Source organism: Physeter macrocephalus, chromosome 1 (genome assembly GCF_002837175.3).
Source record: "Physeter macrocephalus isolate SW-GA chromosome 1, ASM283717v5, whole genome shotgun sequence".
Lineage (NCBI taxonomy): Eukaryota > Metazoa > Chordata > Mammalia > Artiodactyla > Physeteridae > Physeter > Physeter macrocephalus.
The window spans coordinates 38,473,072-38,492,640 of record NC_041214.2 but is presented as its reverse complement, the minus strand read 5'-3'; the positions used below and the strand labels follow the sequence as shown (position 1 = coordinate 38,492,640).

Genomic DNA, 19,569 nt, shown 5'->3' with positions numbered 1-19,569 from the left:
CCAGGTCACTTATCCGTTCTTCTGCCTCAGTTATTCTGCTATTGATCCCTTCTAGAGAATTTTAAATTTCATTTATTGTGTTGTTCATCACTGTTGTTTGCTCTTTAGTTCTTCTAGGTCCTTGTTAAACGTTTCTTGTATTTTCTTCATTCTATTTCCAAGATTTTCCAAGATTTACTATCATTATTCTGAATTCTTCTTCAGGTAGACTGCCTATTTCCCCTTCATTTGTTAGGTCTGGTGCATTTTTGGCTGCATGAACACAGCCCCCTTCAGGCTGTGTTCATGCAGCCAACCCCAGTCCTCTCCCTGGGATCTGACCGAAGCCCGAGCCTCAGCTCCCAGCCCCTGCCTGTCCCAGCAGGTGAGCAGACAAGCCTCTCGGGCTGGTGAGTGCTGGTTAGCGCTGATCCTCTGTGCAGGAATCTCTCCGCTCTGCCCTCCGCACCCCTGTGGCTGCTCTCTCCTCTGTGGCTCTGAAGCTTCCCCCTCCGCCACCCTCAGTCTCCGCCTGCGAAGGGGCTTCCTAGTGTGTGGAAACCTTTCCTCCTTCACAGCCCCCTCCCCGAGGTTCAGGTCATGTCCCCGTTCTTTTGTCTCTGTTTTTTCTTTTTTCTTTTGCCCTACCCAGGTACATGGGGAGTTTCTTGCCTTTTGGGAGGTCTGAGGTCTTCTGCCAGCGCTCAGTAGGTGTTCTGTAGGAGTTGTTCTACATGTAGTTGTATTTCTGATGTATTTGTGGAGAGGAAGGTGATCTCCATGTCTTACTCTTCTGCCCTCTTGAAGTTCCCCTCCAGCTGTTACTGATTTTTTTTTTTTTTTTGCTGTTTTGTGTATTCCTCTGCATCTTGGTTCAGCTGGGTGTAGTTTTCTGTGTTCATGTAGTGTTTCTAACTGATGGAATCATGCATAAGCAAATACAAAATTCCAGCTATACTCATATTGTTCCCTAATATATCAGTTGTCTTGGAATAAATTTGCATTTTCCAAACAAGTAGAGTTTTTTCTACATGATTCTTTCTTTCTTTGGAATTTTAATCAATGACTTTCTCCTATCAGGAGCCAGTCTCAGTTCTCTTTCCTGAATGGTATAGTTATTAATTTCTTCTTTTTCCTAGGAATCACCTTAGTTTAAGATGGAAGGATCTTGCCTCTCTTCTCTGGTGCATGAGTATAGGAGGGTCCCTCATCCATCTTGGGTATAATCTCCAGCAGATCAAAGTAGTACAGGTGAAGAGGCAGTGGGGCTTTGCTGCTGAAGCTCTAAAAGGCACTTGGCTAGATAAGGGCAATAACCTTTCTGTTTCCCCTCCATTAGAGACCCTCCAGAGTAGTGGGTGAAGCATATCCTCTTTCCAGTACATGTGGGGAAAGATTAGATTTTCTAAAACCCCAACTTCATTTTTAATTTTAAGTGTATGGTCATATTTTAGGTGAAAATATTCTAGAATAAAATTTTCACTTTTTCTAAAGCAGTGTTTCCCTGAAAGTGCTCAAATAAGACTGTTTAGTTTGGCTTAACCCAGTGTCTTCAGCTATCTTTACTATAGGACATCTTAGTCTTTAATATGCTAGTGTGCATTGTGGGTCTGCAGGAAGAGGGATATTTCCTGCCTTTATTTGATTGTGTCCCAAATTGGGACTGGAACCGTTTTTTTTAGCCTGTCCCCTAAGACTGTTTACAGATCAGTTAGCTTCTCAGAGTCATCATCTAGTGGCGATTTGGGAATTTCATAGCCTTTGGCTGTTGCAAGTAAGTTTGAAAGTAGCTTATTGATGCTGTTTATTTTCACTGTATCTTAATCTAATTTGATTCTATTTCCCTCTGATATTTTAGGAATTCGCTTTCAAAAAATCCCTGCCTATGAATTATTACACAGTATTCTACCACATTCAAGAACAACTGCCCAGAGACTGTTTTGTGGTGAGCGAAGGAGCAAATACTATGGATATTGGGCGCACTGTGCTTCAAAACTACCTTCCTCGTCACAGGTAAAGGCAATTATAATGAATTGGAACATGTTAAATTAGAAACTACAAAAAGCAGATTGAGAAAACATTTGAAAATTATACGTGGCCAGTGTAAGGACATACTTCATAAACGTATTCGTAGGTGACATTTTGTAGCATTTCTATGCTTGGTATATCCCGAGATCATGTGATAATTTGTATACTCAGTGTTCGGAGGATGTATTCACAGTCTTCCAAGAAATCATGAGTGATTTCTCCCATTCATTTGCTTATCCTTAACAAATTAGTTCCTCACAGTCTAAAAACTTAATATTAAGGAGAATGTTTTATTGTTCTTTATTTTTCCATGAGCCATGTAAAAATGACTAGATTTGTGCCAACTCCACCATCTGTGATATGCCCCAGAGGGTTTCATTTTAGCTCTGTTCCCCAACAGGCTTGATGCTGGTACTTTTGGAACAATGGGAGTCGGTTTGGGATTTGCCATTGCATCTGCTCTAGTGGCTAAAGATAGAAACCCAGGGCAGCAGGTCATCTGTGTGGAAGGAGACAGTGCATTTGGATTTTCTGGCATGGAAGTGGAAACCATCTGCAGGTAAAACAGCATCCTGAGTCAGCATTTCTTTCTCCAAAATATGAAAAATTATACCCAAGACCCACTTGCCTAACAAATAGTTACCAGGCGTTCACCATGTTCCAGGTGCCCCGTGCACGGCACTGTGCTGTGTCCTGAGAATACTAGTATAAATACCCTGGGGTCTGTCTCATCCAGGACAGCATGTTCATGACCTCTCTACCATATGCCCAAAACCTGCAAAACTGGGGAGTAGTTTTTAGGTCACTGAAAAAAAAGTTCTTGTCTGATAAAAGCTTGTTTTCTGCAGGGAGATAGCAGAGCTTGGTGGTTAAAAGAACGGCCTCTGGGTCAGTTGGCCTGGATTTAAATACTGGCATGACCACATCAGACCCAGGTGACTAGGGTTAAGTCTCTTAATCAAACTTAAGTCTCCTCTAAAGTAGGGATAGGAGTCGTACTAGTTCCTACCTTATAGGACAGTTGTGAGGAACAAGTGCTTCAGAGGGAATTAAGTATGGAAGGTGTCATTCTTATTAACTCCCAGATCTGTGAAAACCAAGGGTCAGAAAAGCTCAGTCATTTACCTGAGGTCCGTAGCTGCATAGTGGTGGGACCAGGTCTGCCAACCACTAACCTTGCATTCTTTCTACTGCTCCATGATGTTTCTGTTAATAATTTGATAGTCTTTATTAGGATAAAAAATGCTTAATTTTTGGTCTTACCCTAATATTAAAAAAAGCTTATAGAAAACTATCCATTTTCAAGTTAAAATTTCAATCCAATGAAAAGAAATTGCTTCAGAATGAAAAATGATTTCCTTTACATTTTGCTCTCAATTTTAGGTACAACTTGCCAATTATACTTTTGGTGGTGAATAATAATGGAATTTACCAAGGTTTTGATACAGATACTTGGAAGGAAATGTTAAAATTTGGAGATGCTACTATAGTGTAAGTAACCTAGAACAGTGTATATCTATGTTTTTTCATCTATTTTAATCTCTCTTTAAAAAGTCTGCGGGCTTCCCTAGTGGCACAATGGTTAAGAATCTGCCTGCCAATGCAGGGGACACGGGTTCGAGCCCTGGTCTGGGAAGATCCCACATGCCGGGGAGCAACTAAGCCCCTGAGCCACAACTACTGAGCCTGCGTGTCTGGAGCCTGTGCCGCTCCGCAACGGGAGAGGCCATGACAGTGAGAGGCCCGCGCATCACGATGAAGAGTGGCCCCCGCTCGCCGCAACTGGAGAAAGCCCTCGCACAGAAACAAAGACCCAACACAGCCAAAAATAAATAAATAAATAAATAAATTTATTTAAAAAAAAAAAGTCTGCTATACTGGAAACCTGCTTCTGTGGTGTCGGTATTGCTTGTTTTCATGGTCAGCTGCTCTAAAGGACAGGAACCCTGTCTGCATGGTTCCTTTTTGCACAACCATCCTTGACTGGCATTTCAATGAATAGTTTATGATCAGGGAGCCACTGAAGGCTCGGTGAATGAGTTTCATGTCTAAGCCTTGTTAATGAAAAGGCTTATTGCAAATGCTACCAGTCCTGCTATTCCTACTACACCATGTAGGAATATAGATGTTTACATATTGTTTATGATATAGAGGTCTTCCTTCCTTTTACCGCTTAGCTAAATCTTGGTCATTTGATGACAGAGCCAAACTGAGACAGTATTGTGGCTGGCTGTGGGATGAGGAAGTTGTGAATCTGTTAGTCAGCCCCAGGGGAGCAGGCTGTGGGTATGTTTGCTATGCTTCGCTGACTCTGTTTGTTGTTTTGTTGTTATTTGCTGTTTTGTAGTAACCATTCCTTTTTTCCTCTTTTTTTTGGAGGGGGGATTCATAATAGTTGATGGTATAGCCTTCACTGCCCAGTATAGTAGCCACTAGCCACATGTGGCTGTTTAAGTTAAATTAAAAATTCACGTCCTCTTTTTAACTAGTCACATTTCAAGTGCTCACCACAACAGGTCACTAGTAACTACTATACTGAGCAGCACAGATATAAAAATTTCCATCATCATGGAAAGTTCTATTGGACATTGCTATACATACAATAAAAAAATGTATGGAAAGTTTAATGTACAGGCGTCTCAGTCTACATAAAAGCATGCCTTTCATTTTAGATGAAATTTTTCCACAAATTATTTTAGACAATTTTTTCTATTGACTTGTGACCTTCTTTTTCAGGGCCCCTCCAATGTGTCTTCTGCCACACTCACATTACGAGCATGTCATGATTGCATTTGGAGGCAAAGGGTATTTTGTACAAACACCAGAAGAACTCCAGAAATCCCTGAGGCAGAGTCTGGCAGACACAACTAAACCATCTCTTATCAACATCATGATTGAGCCACAAGCCATGCGGAAAGCCCAGGTAAAGATGATTGCTAAGCATAAAGCAGAAATGCATCTCCCCTCCCACCCCCAAAAGTATCTACCAAATAGAACACCCTGTTATTTACTGAGTTCTGTCTAAACTGTTTCTGAGCTTGTCACTTTCATTTGTTTGTTCAGTGAATATTTGTTGAGGTTTGTGTTAGGTGTGCTGTGTCGGGTGCTAAGAATAGCATAGTGAGCAAACCAGGCTCGACCCTCACCTCATGGAGTTTACTATCCAGTAGGAGAGTGCAGTCCAGTCACCTCTCAACTGAATGTATCACAATAGAGTGAGGCAATTCCTCTGAAGAAAAGAAACCCAGTTCTGAATGAACATAAAACAAAGGAACCCAAGAGGTGTGTGGAGAAAGGGAACCCTCCTACACTGTTGATGGGAATGTAAATTTCCATCCTGTGGAAAACAGTATGGAGGTTCCTCAAAAAACTAAAAACAGATTTGCCACATGATCTAGCAGTCCTGCTGCTGGGCATATATCTGGAGAAAACCATAATTTGAAAAGATACACGCACCTCAGTGTTCACTACAGCACTATTTACAGCAGCCAAGACATGGAAGCAACCTAAATTTCCAATGACAGATGAAGGTGTAGTGTGTGTGTGTGTGTATATATATATATGTGTGTGTGTGTATATATATATATGTATGTGTATATATATATATATATATATAATGGAATACTACTCAGCCATAAAAAAGGATGAAATAATGCCATTTGCAACAACATGGATGGACCTAGATAGTATCATACTAAGTGAAGTAAGAAAGTGAAAGACAAATACCATATAATATCACTTGTATGTGGAATCTAAAATATGAAAAATGAACTTATCTACGAAACAGAAACAGACAGATATAGAGAACAGACTTATGGTTGCCAAGGTGGAGAGGGAGTGGGGGAGGGATGGATTGGGAGTTTAGGATTAGCAGGTGCAAACTATTATATATAAAATGGGTAAACAACAAGGTCCTACTGTATAACACAGGAAACTATATTCAAAATTCTATTATAAACCATAATGGAAAAGAATATGAAAAAGAATGTGTGTGTGTATACACACACACACATATATATAACTGAATCACTTTGCTGTATAGCAGAAATTAACACAACATTGTAAATCAACTATACTTCAATAAAATAAATTTAAACAAACAACCCCACAAAGGAGTTCAATTTATATTGGAGTCACCAGGAAGACTTCTCAGAAGTGATGCTTAAACTGAGAGCTGAAGGATAAGCAGGGACAAACTCAGCAAAGAAGCGAGGGAAAAGATGTGCAAAGGCTCTTTGGCAGGAGGGAGCACGGCAAGTTCAAGTAATTGAAAGAAAGCCAAAGTGGCTGGAAGACAGAGAGTGGAGGAGGAAGCACAATGGGATATGAGACTATAATAGGGTAACTTATGCAATTATATTCAGAGTTAATTACTTTGGCCTCTAAAGCAAAGCTACGGTGTAGACTATAGCAGTAAAATAAATGACAAAAGTGTGTAGTATGTTCCTCTCCCATCCCAGATTAAGTTGCTTTTCATACTTTGTACTCTGATTCTGGTCCAGCTAGTTTTGCTTTCTCTTATACACCTGGCCTCCATGCCTGCACCTTGCATATCAGCTGCTGTTTTCAGTGTTTTACTTTTTTTCAAGTAGTTTCTGTCTTGGTTCTTTATACATGTATCTGCTGTTAGATTTTTTTCTTTTTTGAACAAGGCAGTGGACAAATGGGCAGAATGGATACCTGGACAATCAATGAAATATAAATTAATTTGGAAACTATGAAATATATAGAATTCTACTGAAATTCTGTTTCTGTAAGACAGATATCAAGGACGTTGGTGAAAGGAACAAAGGGGAACTACAAAACAGCCAGAAAACAGCAAAATGGCAATAAGTACATACCTATCAATAATAACTTTAAGTATTAATGGATTAGATTCTTGAATCAAAATAAAGAGTGGCTGAATGGATAAAAATAAGGCACATCTATATGCTGCCTATAAGAGACTCACTTCAGATATAAGGACACAAAGAGACTGAAAGTGAAGAGGTGGAAAAAGATAATTCATACAAATGGAAACCAAAAGAAAGCTGGGGTAGCTATACTTATATCAGATAAAATAGACTTTAAAACAAAGACTGTAATAAGGGACAAAGAAGGGCATTGCACAATGATAAAGGGGCCAGTCCAACAATAGGGCATAACATTTGTAAATATTTATGCACACAACATAGGAGTGCATATATATATGCAAATATTAACAGACCTAAAAGGAGAAATAGACAGCAAAACAATAATAGTAGGAGACTTTAATACCCACTTACATCAATGGCTAGCTCATCCAGACAGAAAATCAGTTAGGAAACATCGGCCTTAAATGACACATTAGAACAGATGGCCTTAACAGATACACTCAGAACATTCCATCCAAAAGCAGCAGAATACACATTCTTCAAGTGCACATGGAATGTTCTCCAAGATAGATCATATGTTAGGCCACAAAACAAATTTTCATATATTTAAGAAGATTAAAAGCATCTTTTCTAACCACAGTGGTGTGAAACTAGAAATGAATTATAAGAAGAAAACTAGAAAATTCACAAATATGTGGAGATAAAACAGCATGCCACTGAACAACTGAGGGGTCGAAGAAGAAATCAAAAGAAAAATTTTTAAATGTCTTTGAGATAAATGAAAATGGAAATACAATATATCAAAATTTATGGGACACAGCAGAAGCAGTTCTAAGAAGGAGGTTCATAGCAGTAAAAGCCTACCTCAAAAAATAACAACAACAAAAATCAAACAACCTAACTTTACACCTGAGGGAACTAGGAAAAAAACAAAGCCCAAAGTTAGTAGAAGGAAGGAAATAACAAAGATCAGAGCACAAATAAATGAAATAGAGCCTAAAAAGACAATAGAAAAGACCACTGGACCTAAGAGCTGATTCTTTAAAAAGATAAAATTGACAAAGCTTTAGCTAGACTCACCAAGAAAAAAAGAGAGAGGACTCAAATAAATAAAATCAGAAATGAAAGATGAGCCATTACAACTGATACCATGGAAATATAAAATTTCATAGAGACTACTATGAATAATTATATACCAATAAATTTAACAACCTAGAATAAATGGATAAATTCCTAGAAACATATAACCTACCAAGACTGAGTCATGAAGAAATAGAAAATCTGAACAGACTGATTACAAATTAGGAGATTGAATCAGTAATCAGAACCTCTCAAACAAAAGTTCAGGACCAGATGGCTTCATTGGTGAATTCTACCAAACATTAAAAGCAGAATTAATATCAGTTCCTCTCAAATTCTTCCAAAAGTTAAAGGAGGAAGGGACACTTCCAAACTCATTTTTACAAGGCCAGCATTACCCTGATAACCAAGACCAGACAAAGATACCACAAGAAAAGAAAATTACAGGCCAGTATCCCTGATGAACATAGATGTAAAAATCCTTAATAAAACATTAGCGAACCAAATTCAATACTACATTAAAAGGATTATATACCGTGATCAAGTGAGATTTATTCCAGGTATGCAAAGATGGTTCGATATCTACAAATCAATCAAAGTGGTACACTTCGTTAACAAAATGAAGGATAAAAATCATATGATCATCTCAACAGATACAGAAAAAAGCATTTGACCAAATTCAACATCTATTTATGATTAAAAATTCTCAACAAAGTGGTTATAGAGGGAACATACCTCAACATAATCACAGTCATGTGTCACAAGCCCACAGCTAAGATCATATTTAACAGTGAAAAGCTAGAGCTTCCTCTAAGATCAGGACCAAGACAAGGATGCTCAGTCTTACCACTTTTATTCAACATGACATTGGCAGTCCTATCCAGGGCAATTAGGCAAGAAAAAGAAATGAAAAGCATCCAAATTGGAAGCAAAGAAGTAGAAGTGATACTATTTGCAGGTGGTGTGACATTATGTATAGAAAACCCTAAAAACTCCACTGAAAAACTATTATAATAAATTCAGTAAAGTTGTAGGATACAAAATTAACACACAGAGTTCTGTTGTGTTTCTATACAGTAACAACAAACTATCAGAGAAATTAAGAAAACGATCTCATTTACAACTGCATCAAAAAGAGTAAAATACCTAGGAATAAATTTAACCAAGGAGATGAAAGATCTGTACACTGAAAACTGTAAGACATTAATGAAAAAAATTGAAGAAGGCACAAAGAAATGGAAACTATTCCTTGCTCTCGGATTGGAAGAATTCATATTGTTAAGCTGTCCATACTACCCAAAGCAATATGCAGATTCAGTGCAATCTCTTATCAGAATTTTAATGGCATTTTTCACAGAAATAGAACAAACAATCCTAAAATTTGTGTGGAACCACAAAAGACCTCAAATAGAGCAATCTTAGAAAGAACAAAGCTGGAGGCATTAAATTACTTGATTTCAAAATATATTACAAAATTTTATTAATCAAAACAGTATGGTATTGGCATTAAAACAGACACATATATCAACAGAACAGAGAGCCCAGAAATAAAGCCATGCATATATGATCAATTAATTTATGACAAAGGAGAAAAGAGTATACAGTGGGGTAAGGACAGTCTCTTCAGTAAATGGTGTTGCGAAAACTAGGCAGCCACATGCAAAAGAATGAAACTGGACCACGATCTTATACTATACACAATAATTAACTCAAAATGGATGAAAGATTTGAATATAAGACCTGAAACCATAAAATTCCTAGAGGAAAACTGACAGTAAGATCCTTGATGCTGGTCTTGGAGATAATTGTTTGAATTTGACACAAAAGCTAAGGCAACAAAAGCAAAAATAAAGTGGGACTACCTCAAACTAAAAAGCTTCAGCACAGTAAAGGGAATCATCAACAAAACAAAAAGGCAACCTATTGAATGGGAGAAAATATTTGAAATCATCTTGTCTGATAAGGAGTTAATATCCAAAAAATATAAAGAACTCATTTAACTCAATAGCAAAAAACAATCCAATTAAAAAATGGGCAGAAAATATGAATTGACATTTTTCCAAAGAAGACATACAGATGGTCAACAGGTACATGAAAAGATGCTCAGCATCACTAATCATCAGGGAAATGCAAATCAAAACAACAATGAGGTATCACCTCATACATGTTAGAATGGCTGTTATCAAAAGACAAGAAATAAGTGTTGGCAAGGATGTAGAGAAAAGGGGAATCCTTGTGCCCTCTTGGTGGCAATATAAATACATGCAGCCATTATGGAAAGCAATATGGAATTTCCTCAAAAATTAAATGCAAAACTACCATGTTATCCAGCAATTCCACGTCTGTGTATTTATGGGAAGAAAATTAAAACACTAACTCTAAAAGATACATGCACTTCCTTGTTTATTGCAGCATTATTTACAGGAGCCAAGATATGAAACAGTCTACAGTGGATGACTGGATAAAGAAAATGTGGTATATATATATATATATATACGCAATGGATTATTATTTAGCCATAAAAAAAGAATGAAATGTTAGCATTGCAACAACGTGGATGGGCCTTGAGGGCGTTATGCTGTATGACTTGAGTCAGACAGAGAAAGACAAGTATCATATAATCTCTCTTATGGAACCTAGAACAAACAAAAAAACTAAGCTCATAGATACAGAAAACAGATTGGTGGTTGCCAGAGTTGGGGGGTGGGGAGTGGGCAAAATGGGTGATGGGGGTCAAAAGGTATAGATATTAAAAGTTCTCATTACAAGAAAAATTTCTGTGACTATATATGGTGATGGATGTTAACTAGGTTTATTGTAGTGATCATTTCTCGATGTGTACAAATATCAAATCATTATGTGGTATACCTGAAACTAATATAAGGTTGTATGTCTATTATACTTCAATTAAAATTTAGAAAGAGAGAGGCTTTGGCATAGCCTCTCTTAGGCTCTTCTCATAGCAGAGAGAAGAGATACTTAAGAAGCATGTGATGGGGATGGTGAGCACAGAAAGGCTAGGCCAGAAAGGTGATGGGGTAGGTGGCATTAGCAGGGATTTATGTGGAGCAAGCAGGCAGACTGTTTTCAGGTAGGATTAACAACTTTCAGAACCTACTCAGTACCTTTGTGGGTTTACTGATTGCCTTGAAAAAAAAAAACTATTTGTTGAAATGATTTCTGCAAGCTAGACACCCAATAGATAGGTTTTTTTTGTTTTTTGTGTTTTTCAATAGATAGGTTTTAAAATCGCATGTCATTTTATCTGTAGCTGAGTATATGCTTTTCAATAGCTGGGATGTCAGTTTTGCAACCAGGATGCCCTCCTCCTGGCATCAGGGCATCAGAGCACTAAGGAAACTAAAGCCACAAGGGGCTTGGTAAGCACATTCAGAACACACAGACAAAATAGACTTGAGACCTTTGTTAGTCACGGAAGGGCCCTAATTGATTGTCCCTTCTCTGCTAATGCCTTTCTAAATGATCTGCTTCTGATGGTCTATTCTCTGAATTCTCTATGAATTTGGGGGCTATTGCTGGAGAATACAAGTTCTTATTTCCTTTTGTATAATTCCATGAGGATTATCCTTGTATTTTTTGCATCTACCACTTCAACATTATTTATCTTCATTCCAGTAGAATTCCCCATATATTATAGTTTCTAAGCTGTTTATTTTTCATTGATTGGTTGTGTGTCCATTATCATTTGTCATTTTTAAAAAATGAAGTATAGTTGATTTTGCAATATGTTAGTTTTAGGTGTGCAACATAGTGATTCAATATTTTTATAGATTATACTTTTATAAAATTATTCTTAAAGTTATTATAAAATATTGGCTATATTCTCTGTGCTGTGCAATATATCCTTGTAGCTTATTTATTTTATACATAGTAATTTGCGTCTCTTAATCTCGTACCCATATCTTGTCCCTCCCCCCATCCCTCTCCCCACTGGTGGCCACTAATTTGTTGTCTGTATCTGTGAGTCTGAAAAGATAATGCACCCTAGTGTTCATAGCAACGTTATTCACGATAGCCAGGATATGGAAGCAACCTAAGTGTCCATCGACAGAGGAATGGATAAAGAAGATGTGGTATAGATATACAATGGAATATTACTCAGTCATAAAAAGAAGGAAATTCCATGATCTGCAACAACACGGATGGACCTAGAGGATATTATGCTTAGTGAAATAAGTCAGACAGAGAAAGAAAATCACTGTATATTATCACTTATATGTGGAATCTAAAATAAAACAAATGAATATAACAGAAGAGAAACAGACTCACAGATATAGAGAACAAACTAGTGGTTACCATTTGTCATCAATTCATGGTGTAGCTGGCTGCTTCCTGCTATAAATACAGGGAAGACCTAATCTCTGCAGTTGCCTGTGTCCAGGCCACATGGGTAGGATGGTTTTAGTCCTGGGCAAGGCTTCCATGCACTGCTCTTTCTCCTCAAGTTCTTCTTAGACATGGGAGCTCGCGGTCCTCTTTGGGCCTCCTTCATCCCCTCTCTCTCTCTTTTTTTTTTAATTAATTTTTTTTGGAGTATAGTTGATTTACAATGTTGTGTTAGTTTCTACTGTACAGCAAAGTGAATCAGTTATACATATACATATATCCACTCTTTTTTAGATTCTCTTCCCATATAGGACATTACAGAGTATTGAGTAGCGTTCCCTGTGCTATACAGTAGGCTCTTATTAGTTATCTATTTTATATATAATAGTGTGTATATATGTCAATTCCAATCTCCCAGTTTATTCCTCTCCCCCTTCTCCCCTTTGGTAACCATAAGTTTTTTTTCTACATCTGTGACTCTATTTCTGTTTTGTAAATTCCTCTCTTCTTTTGCATGTACTTCTGGTTCTTTCAGACTCTAGTTTTTTTGTGCCCTGATTACTGTTAATGGGGGAAGATCCAGAAAGTGATGTTAGGTTGTTTTGTAGGACAAGACAGCAAGATTCTCTAATGAATTTTTAGCTTCTTTTTGGGAAAAGCTCTAGACCAAAGACAAACTTCACTTTACCACCACTGTGGCTAGTGTGGTTATAGTGGGACTTTTAGATTTTAGAGCAAGCAAAGCAGGATATAGTTTGACACAGTTATTTCTTTTGACTGAATGTTTGTTGTCTTCTTTTTCTAGGATTTTCACTGGCTGACCCGCTCTAATATGTAAATAAAGATGCCAATGAGTGATTTGAGGAGTTTTCTCTTTCCTGTAAGATGGAATTTTATTTTCCACAGCAAAATTACTATAATGTTAAAATTGTTCTGCAAAGAAAAATAAAAAACATTTCTAAATGACATTTTATAGTGCAGGAATTGATTAAAAACATAAAAAGATACCAGTATTCTACCACAGAAATAACCATTTACAGATGAAAGAGGGGTTTATTAAATAGCATCATAACTGGTTTATTGAATGACACATCAGTATTCTTTTAAGTAAATCCATTCTTAAAGTCACATATCTTTTAATAACATCTTCAAAGAAAAAAGCTTCCAAGAACTATGCAGTGTAGAGGCATGTTCAGTAAGTTGGAGTACCTAGACTATCTCTCCTTCATAGTTTATCCGTTGACCATTTCATACCTTAGTCTACCCAGTATTTAATGGGGCTTGTTCTACATCTTATGAATTGGGTTTTTGTTCTGTTTTGTGTTTCAGGAAAGAACTTATTAAGCCAAAGGAGAAGTCACACCACACCCAAACTAATAATTTCAGGGTATATTTGGATTGTCAACCTTAGTTTATGTGTACCACATTGAGACCAACAGAATCAACAGCCTTAATATATAAAGAACTCTTATAAATAAGAAAAATATTAACGTACTAGTAGAAAAATGGGGAAAGGGCATGAATGCATAATTAACAGAAAAACACAAATGATCAATAAAAGTATGAGTATGAATACAAATGAGTACATAAGTTAAATAGAAAAACCTTTTTTTTACCCCAGCCACTTAGCAAAGCACTTTTTAAATTATAATTTTCAGCATTTGGTGAGGGTGAAGTGAGGAGAGGAGTGCTGTGCTGGGGCAGAAGATGAAATTGGTACAAATTCCATAGAGGAATTCTAGCATTGCTTGTATTTGCAATCATAAAATGTTCATACCCCATAACTTTTGACCCAGTGGGCCTATTTCAAGAATGTATTTTAAAGAAATAATAAAACATTTGGTCAAATATTTATATATAAGGCCATTCAGCATAGTTTTATTTAGGAACAACCACAATGTTTAATAATAAGACATTGGTTATGTAAATTATCTGTCAACATCATAAAATAAAAATTGTGTTAAAGAATGAATATTTATTAATGGAGAAATAATCACAGCTACAAAAATGGATGGATCCAGGTCAGGATATACATCTTTACTCATACACAAATACATACATAAAGAAAAAAGGTGGGCACAAAATAAACCAAAATTTTAATATAACTTGGTGATGGGATTTAAGTAATTTTTATTTCCCTCTTACGTTTTTCCTACTTTTATAAGATTTTAAAGTAAAAATAATTATGTAATTGTATTACCAGAAACAGACATTGTTTTAAGAAAATATTAGAAATGGAAAAGTATCACTTATTTTCAGGGTCATTCTTGTTTATTATCTGCAGTTTTATATATGAGTTGGAGTATAGAACTTTATATCCAAGTTCAGCTAGTTTGTACTGTACACATCAGACTTATATCCGTTGGCTAGTTAGGGGCCTGAGTGACCTCCACAATGTCGTGGACTCCAGCTTCGAGGTGTGAACCCAGGAGATACTTGCAGGGAGCTGTGGCTTTACCTGACAGGCCCTTGAGATCAGGCCCCCTGGCAGGTCCTCTTATGTAGTTCTGAGATACAGACTAGAGAGCCTGGGCTGCGGAAGAGCATAGGGAATATCCAAGGAGGGCAGAGAGTGGGCGGCTTATGTAATCTCATCAGTGTCCTACTCTGCCCATGGACACTGGCCTCTGGTGGCCAAGTGCTATGTAAGATTTTGCTGAAAGGTTGAGGGCTTGATGAATATTTGTGAGTTGAACTATATAAATCTGGATACTAGATGTAATTTGGGGAAAAGGCTCCTTCTCTAGTCATATTATCTCAAGAGAGAAAAAAAGTTGGCAGTTTAATAGACTGACCAGTAGAGGTCAGTCTGAACAAAGATCAGATTAGTCCAGGAGCACTGTCCACTGACTGCCTGCTTTATAAATGGGATCTTTCCTTAGAAGGATAAGATATTGAATAAGCCCCTCTAAAATGAATCTGTTGGTTGATAGTCAAAGTTTACTTGGTATTTTGTATCCCCTAGTTTAATAAGGAACATTCTTATGTGATCCTAGTATGTTGAATACTCAAGTGCCTCATAAAAACTGAACTTTGAAAGATTATGGTTGTTTTCTTAATTTAGGAACGCTGAGAATTCAGGCTTGGAAATGACTTATCAGGTTAGTTCCTCTACTGATATTCTTTCCCAAACCTTTCATACTAAATGGGGTTGTCTAGGGGTTCAAAAAGTTATCCAGAAGCCCAGTGCCTGGTATATAGAAGGCACTCAATAAATGCCATTGTGTTTTAGGAAGATGCAACTTTAGAGAAGAGGAGAATGTTGGCTGGAATTGTGTCCTATGTAGCAGTGTGGTTTCACTTTGCAAGTAAATGGGTCTTATTTCCCAAATAGATGAGTCATTTCCTGGAAGACAGGGGCTGTGTGTTTTTATTTCCTTAAACAGCCACCTACTCACTGGATAATAGCTTAATGAGAATTCATGATGTTTGGAAACAGCTCAGTGGATATTTTCTATGGTTATTTCACATATGTACCTCTGAAGTAGCTCAGCTTATTATGTCACTTGAGTATGTTTTCCTTAGGGAAAAAGGTCTCAAATCTGTTACAAAGAAATAATAGGATTTTGAACACCAAAGGAAAATGAAAATAATATTGCTTCCAAAAATGTATTTGTTCTTTTACTACTTTTAACTGAACTATAAGAAACATACAATATTGTATTAGTTTCAGGTGTACAACATGGTGATTTGATATTTTTATACATTATGAAATGGTCACCACAATAAGACCGGTTACCATCTGTCACTATACAAAGTTGTTACAATATTAGTGATTATGTTCCCTATGTGTACATTACATCCTCATGACTTATTTATTTTATAGCTGGAAGATTTTACCTCTTAAACCTTGTCCCCTATTTCATCTATCCTTCCACCGTCCTTCCTTCTGGCAACCACCAGTTTATTCTCTGTATCTGTGAGTCTGTTTTATTTTGTTTGTTCATTTGTTTCGTTTTTTAGATTCCACATGTAAGCGAAATCATACAGTATTTGTTTTTCTCTGTTTGACTTACTTAGCATACCACCCTCCAGATCTGTCCATGTTGCTGCAAATGGCAAGATTTCATTCTTTGTATGGCTGAGTAGTAGTATATTGTATGTATTAACACCATATCTTCTTTACCCAGTCATCTATGAATGGACATTGAGGTTGTTTCCATACCTTGGCTATTGTAAATAATTCTTCAGTGAACATAGGGGTGCATATATCTTTTTGAATTAATGTTTGTATTTTCTTTGGATAAATACCCAGAAGTGGAATTGCTGGATTGTATGGTAGTTCTATTTTTAGTTTTTTGAGGAACCGCCATACTGTTTCCCATAGCGGCTGCACCAACTTCCTTTACTGTTTTTAAGACACTTCTCTAGGCAGTGGGGAAGCAGTGCACTGCCATGAAGAAGTGGCACATGATTAAAGTATTGATAAATGCAAACTTAGAGTGACTAGGATGGAATTTCATATGAGTGTATTAAGAAAGTTGGAAACCAGTTAAATTCCAGATGGGAATTATGACTGAGAAACTCTGGTAAAACTGCCTCTGCTGACTGCTGTGGCGAGTGAAATGTATACAGATGAAGTTTGAATCATCTGGTGTTTTCTGGTTGCATTTGCTGCTGCTCATCTGAATAATGGAGTAATGTGGACAAAGGAAATTGAAGATCCTGTGAAATCCTCCCAAAGTTAAGGTGCAGATTAAAGTACACCTTGGGTTCAGATCTGACAGGCAAGGCTGCCTAAGCCTCTGGTTTTCACTGGATTATCTTGGATCGTCCCTCCCCTCCAAGGCCTTTTCTTCTAGGAGAGGGGCTAGCTGGTCAGTGAACCCATGGTAAATCCAGGTTGTGTGGTTACCCCTGCAGTTAGGGAGCAGAGAGAAAAGGCACAGCTAGAAACCCCTGGATCTCCAGTTTCAAAGTTTGAAGGGAACACTTTAAATTTTGACTCAGGCCTGGAAATATCCAGAGATGGCATCATCCTTGATCTTCTTCCCAGGGGTCACTGGAGCCAGCTCTGTGGAGTGCTTAATCTACAGCTACCTGGTTCGTCCTGAGGCTCATTCTGTGGTCCCAGCGTGTTCCCAGGTACTGCCTCCTCACCCCAGTGATCAGGGAGGGCTCAGGAAATCAGACCCGCTTTCACCCTAGCCTGAGCTCTGTGTGCTCCCCGCCGTTTGCCATGTGGTATCAGCCATGATGTCACCTCTTCCATGAAGCTGTCCTCTCTCCCAGCCCTCCTACAGCACCCTGTGTGTACCTTCTTCACTACTCACGATATTCATGATGCATCGAATGCCCATCTCCCTTCCCACCTCAACCGAGTGCCTGTGTACCCAGATGTCACCCACCCCTCATCTTCCAGGGCCTGCACCCTCCTGCTGTTTGGCAAGCTCCTCTGTTGGCTCCCCCTTGAAGAATCTACATATTGCTAAGTGTATATAGTGATCTATACATCACGGACGTTTTCTTGCATGGGTGGCGACCCCGGGGGGGTTTATATCACAAAAGCCGCAGCAAACAATTCTGCGGGTGCAGCGTGGAGAGGTGAGCCATGGAGGATCAAAGCCCAGCCCTGGTGCCTGGGTTAGGCAAGCCCCACCGTCCTTAGAGCCATGTAGGGGTGGGGTCTGGGCCTCGAGGCCCTGAAGCCCCTCCTCCAAATGGAGGTCAAAAGTAAAGTTGAGTTACTGGAAATAAATATTTCTTTCACACTTGAGTGCTGTGCACTGAAATGTACATGCACTACACTCCTAACTCCATTTCATAACTCAGTGTCTGGGCCTCGAGGCCCTGACGGAACTGGGCCAAGCTCCTCCTCCAAATGGAGGTCAAAAGTAAAGTTGAGTTACTGGAAATAAATATTTCTTTCACACTTGAGTGCTGTGCACTGAAATGTACATCCACTACACTCCTAACTCCATTTCATAACTCAGTGCGGTTCTCGCCCCCGCCCTCCGTCCGCCGTCCAGCTGTGCCCTCTCCCCACCACTCTGCCTGCGTCATTCTTCTTCAGGGCTTTCATGCTTGTCTTAATTTGATTATTTTTCTGTATTAACTCTAGTAGCACAAAAAAATCTAGTATTTTCATTGGAGTACATTTTAAAATTTAGTGCATTAATAGAAGGACTTCACATTCAGCAAGGCCAACAGATCAGGAGACGATTGCCAAGAAAAGATAGTTTCTTACTCAGTTTTGGAGAGGAGAGGGTCCCACACTGTGCAGGGCTGCACGGGGAAAGGGTGAGGGTGGTCTCCGGCACAGAGAAAGAGGCAACTTACAGCTGAAGACTTTACCTTGCTTTCCTTGGAAAGAAACAGGTGAGGCATATTAAGCAGGTTTAGGATTGGCTAGTTTGAACAATATCCATGGGCTCCAGGGTGCAGGGGCTGCCCCGGGCATCTGGTACCTGACCCTGTGGTGATTAGGGCAGGGAGATAAGAGGCCTGGAATGTGAGAGCCCAATACAGAGCACGATAAAGAGGGAGGTTGGGATCCTGGGCTCAGGGTTGATTTGCATATAAAAAGAGTTGTTTGCCAACCGGGAGCTAGCTAACCTGGGAGGGGCAGTCCCTGGGGTCAGCAGGCCCAGGTGTCAAAGCATCAGCATTACAGAAAATAAGAAGATGTGGTTAATACAGAGTGGCGTTAAATGGATATGTATTAAATATGAATATATGGATAATTGGATCTTAAACTTTTATTTCTATTCAAGAATAAGGTATCTTTGAATGTATTAAAGTATTTTTTCTTTTCCTCCGTGGAGTTTTAAAATTCTCATCCTATTGGCACTACACAACTTTTGTTAAACTTGTTCGTAGACATTATTCTGTTTTGTCACTATTGTGAATAAGTTCTTATCTTCCACTATATTTATATTTGGCTATTGTTTGCATATTTTGTATACTAATTCCGTACCTTAATGAATTCTCTCTAACCTCTTCTTCCTTTCTCTCATCTGGTGGCATTGGCTCGTACTTCCAGAACAATGCTAAATGATATTGGTGACCGTGGACCACTTCCTTCTAGGTGTTTTAGAGTCAGGATATTGTTTATGTGCTCTCTTCCTTCACGTGGAGCAAAAGATGGCAAGAAAATCTCCCCATAGGGAGTTACTGAGGGTGCAGGGCTTGAATATCTTCCCCAAGGGACATAACAAGATGGGGAAAGAATCCAAACTGTTGTTTGTGCTTGTGGTCACCTGCAACAAAAAGTGACTTCTTGGCCGTTGAATTAGGGCAAATGGGAGTGCTAGTCAATTACTTGCCACTTCGACTTCCTTCC

At 38.4% G+C, this 19,569-nt stretch overlaps 1 protein-coding gene across 6 annotated transcripts in view; it reads left to right on the top strand.

Annotated features, from left to right (window-relative positions):
* The window catches only part of HACL1 (2-hydroxyacyl-CoA lyase 1), a 40,423-nt gene extending 26,788 nt beyond the window's left edge, over nt 1-13,635 (top strand). For 2 of the 6 annotated variants that reach the window (XM_028490052.2, XM_024115188.2), the window contains 5 exons: nt 1,838-1,992; nt 2,408-2,566; nt 3,391-3,498; nt 4,744-4,930; nt 13,093-13,253. In XM_028490052.2, the coding sequence (XP_028345853.1) occupies nt 1,838-1,992; nt 2,408-2,566; nt 3,391-3,498; nt 4,744-4,930; nt 13,093-13,125 (642 nt within the window). In that variant the 3' untranslated portion in view covers nt 13,126-13,253. Of the gene's footprint in view, nt 1-1,837; nt 1,993-2,407; nt 2,567-3,390; nt 3,499-4,743; nt 4,931-10,352; nt 10,416-13,092; nt 13,254-13,616 lie in introns of those variants that run through there. The other 4 variants (XM_028490037.2, XM_028490043.2, XM_028490033.2 and 1 more) reach the window with 4 other exon arrangements.
* The last annotated feature ends 5,934 nt before the right edge of the window (nt 13,636-19,569 follow it).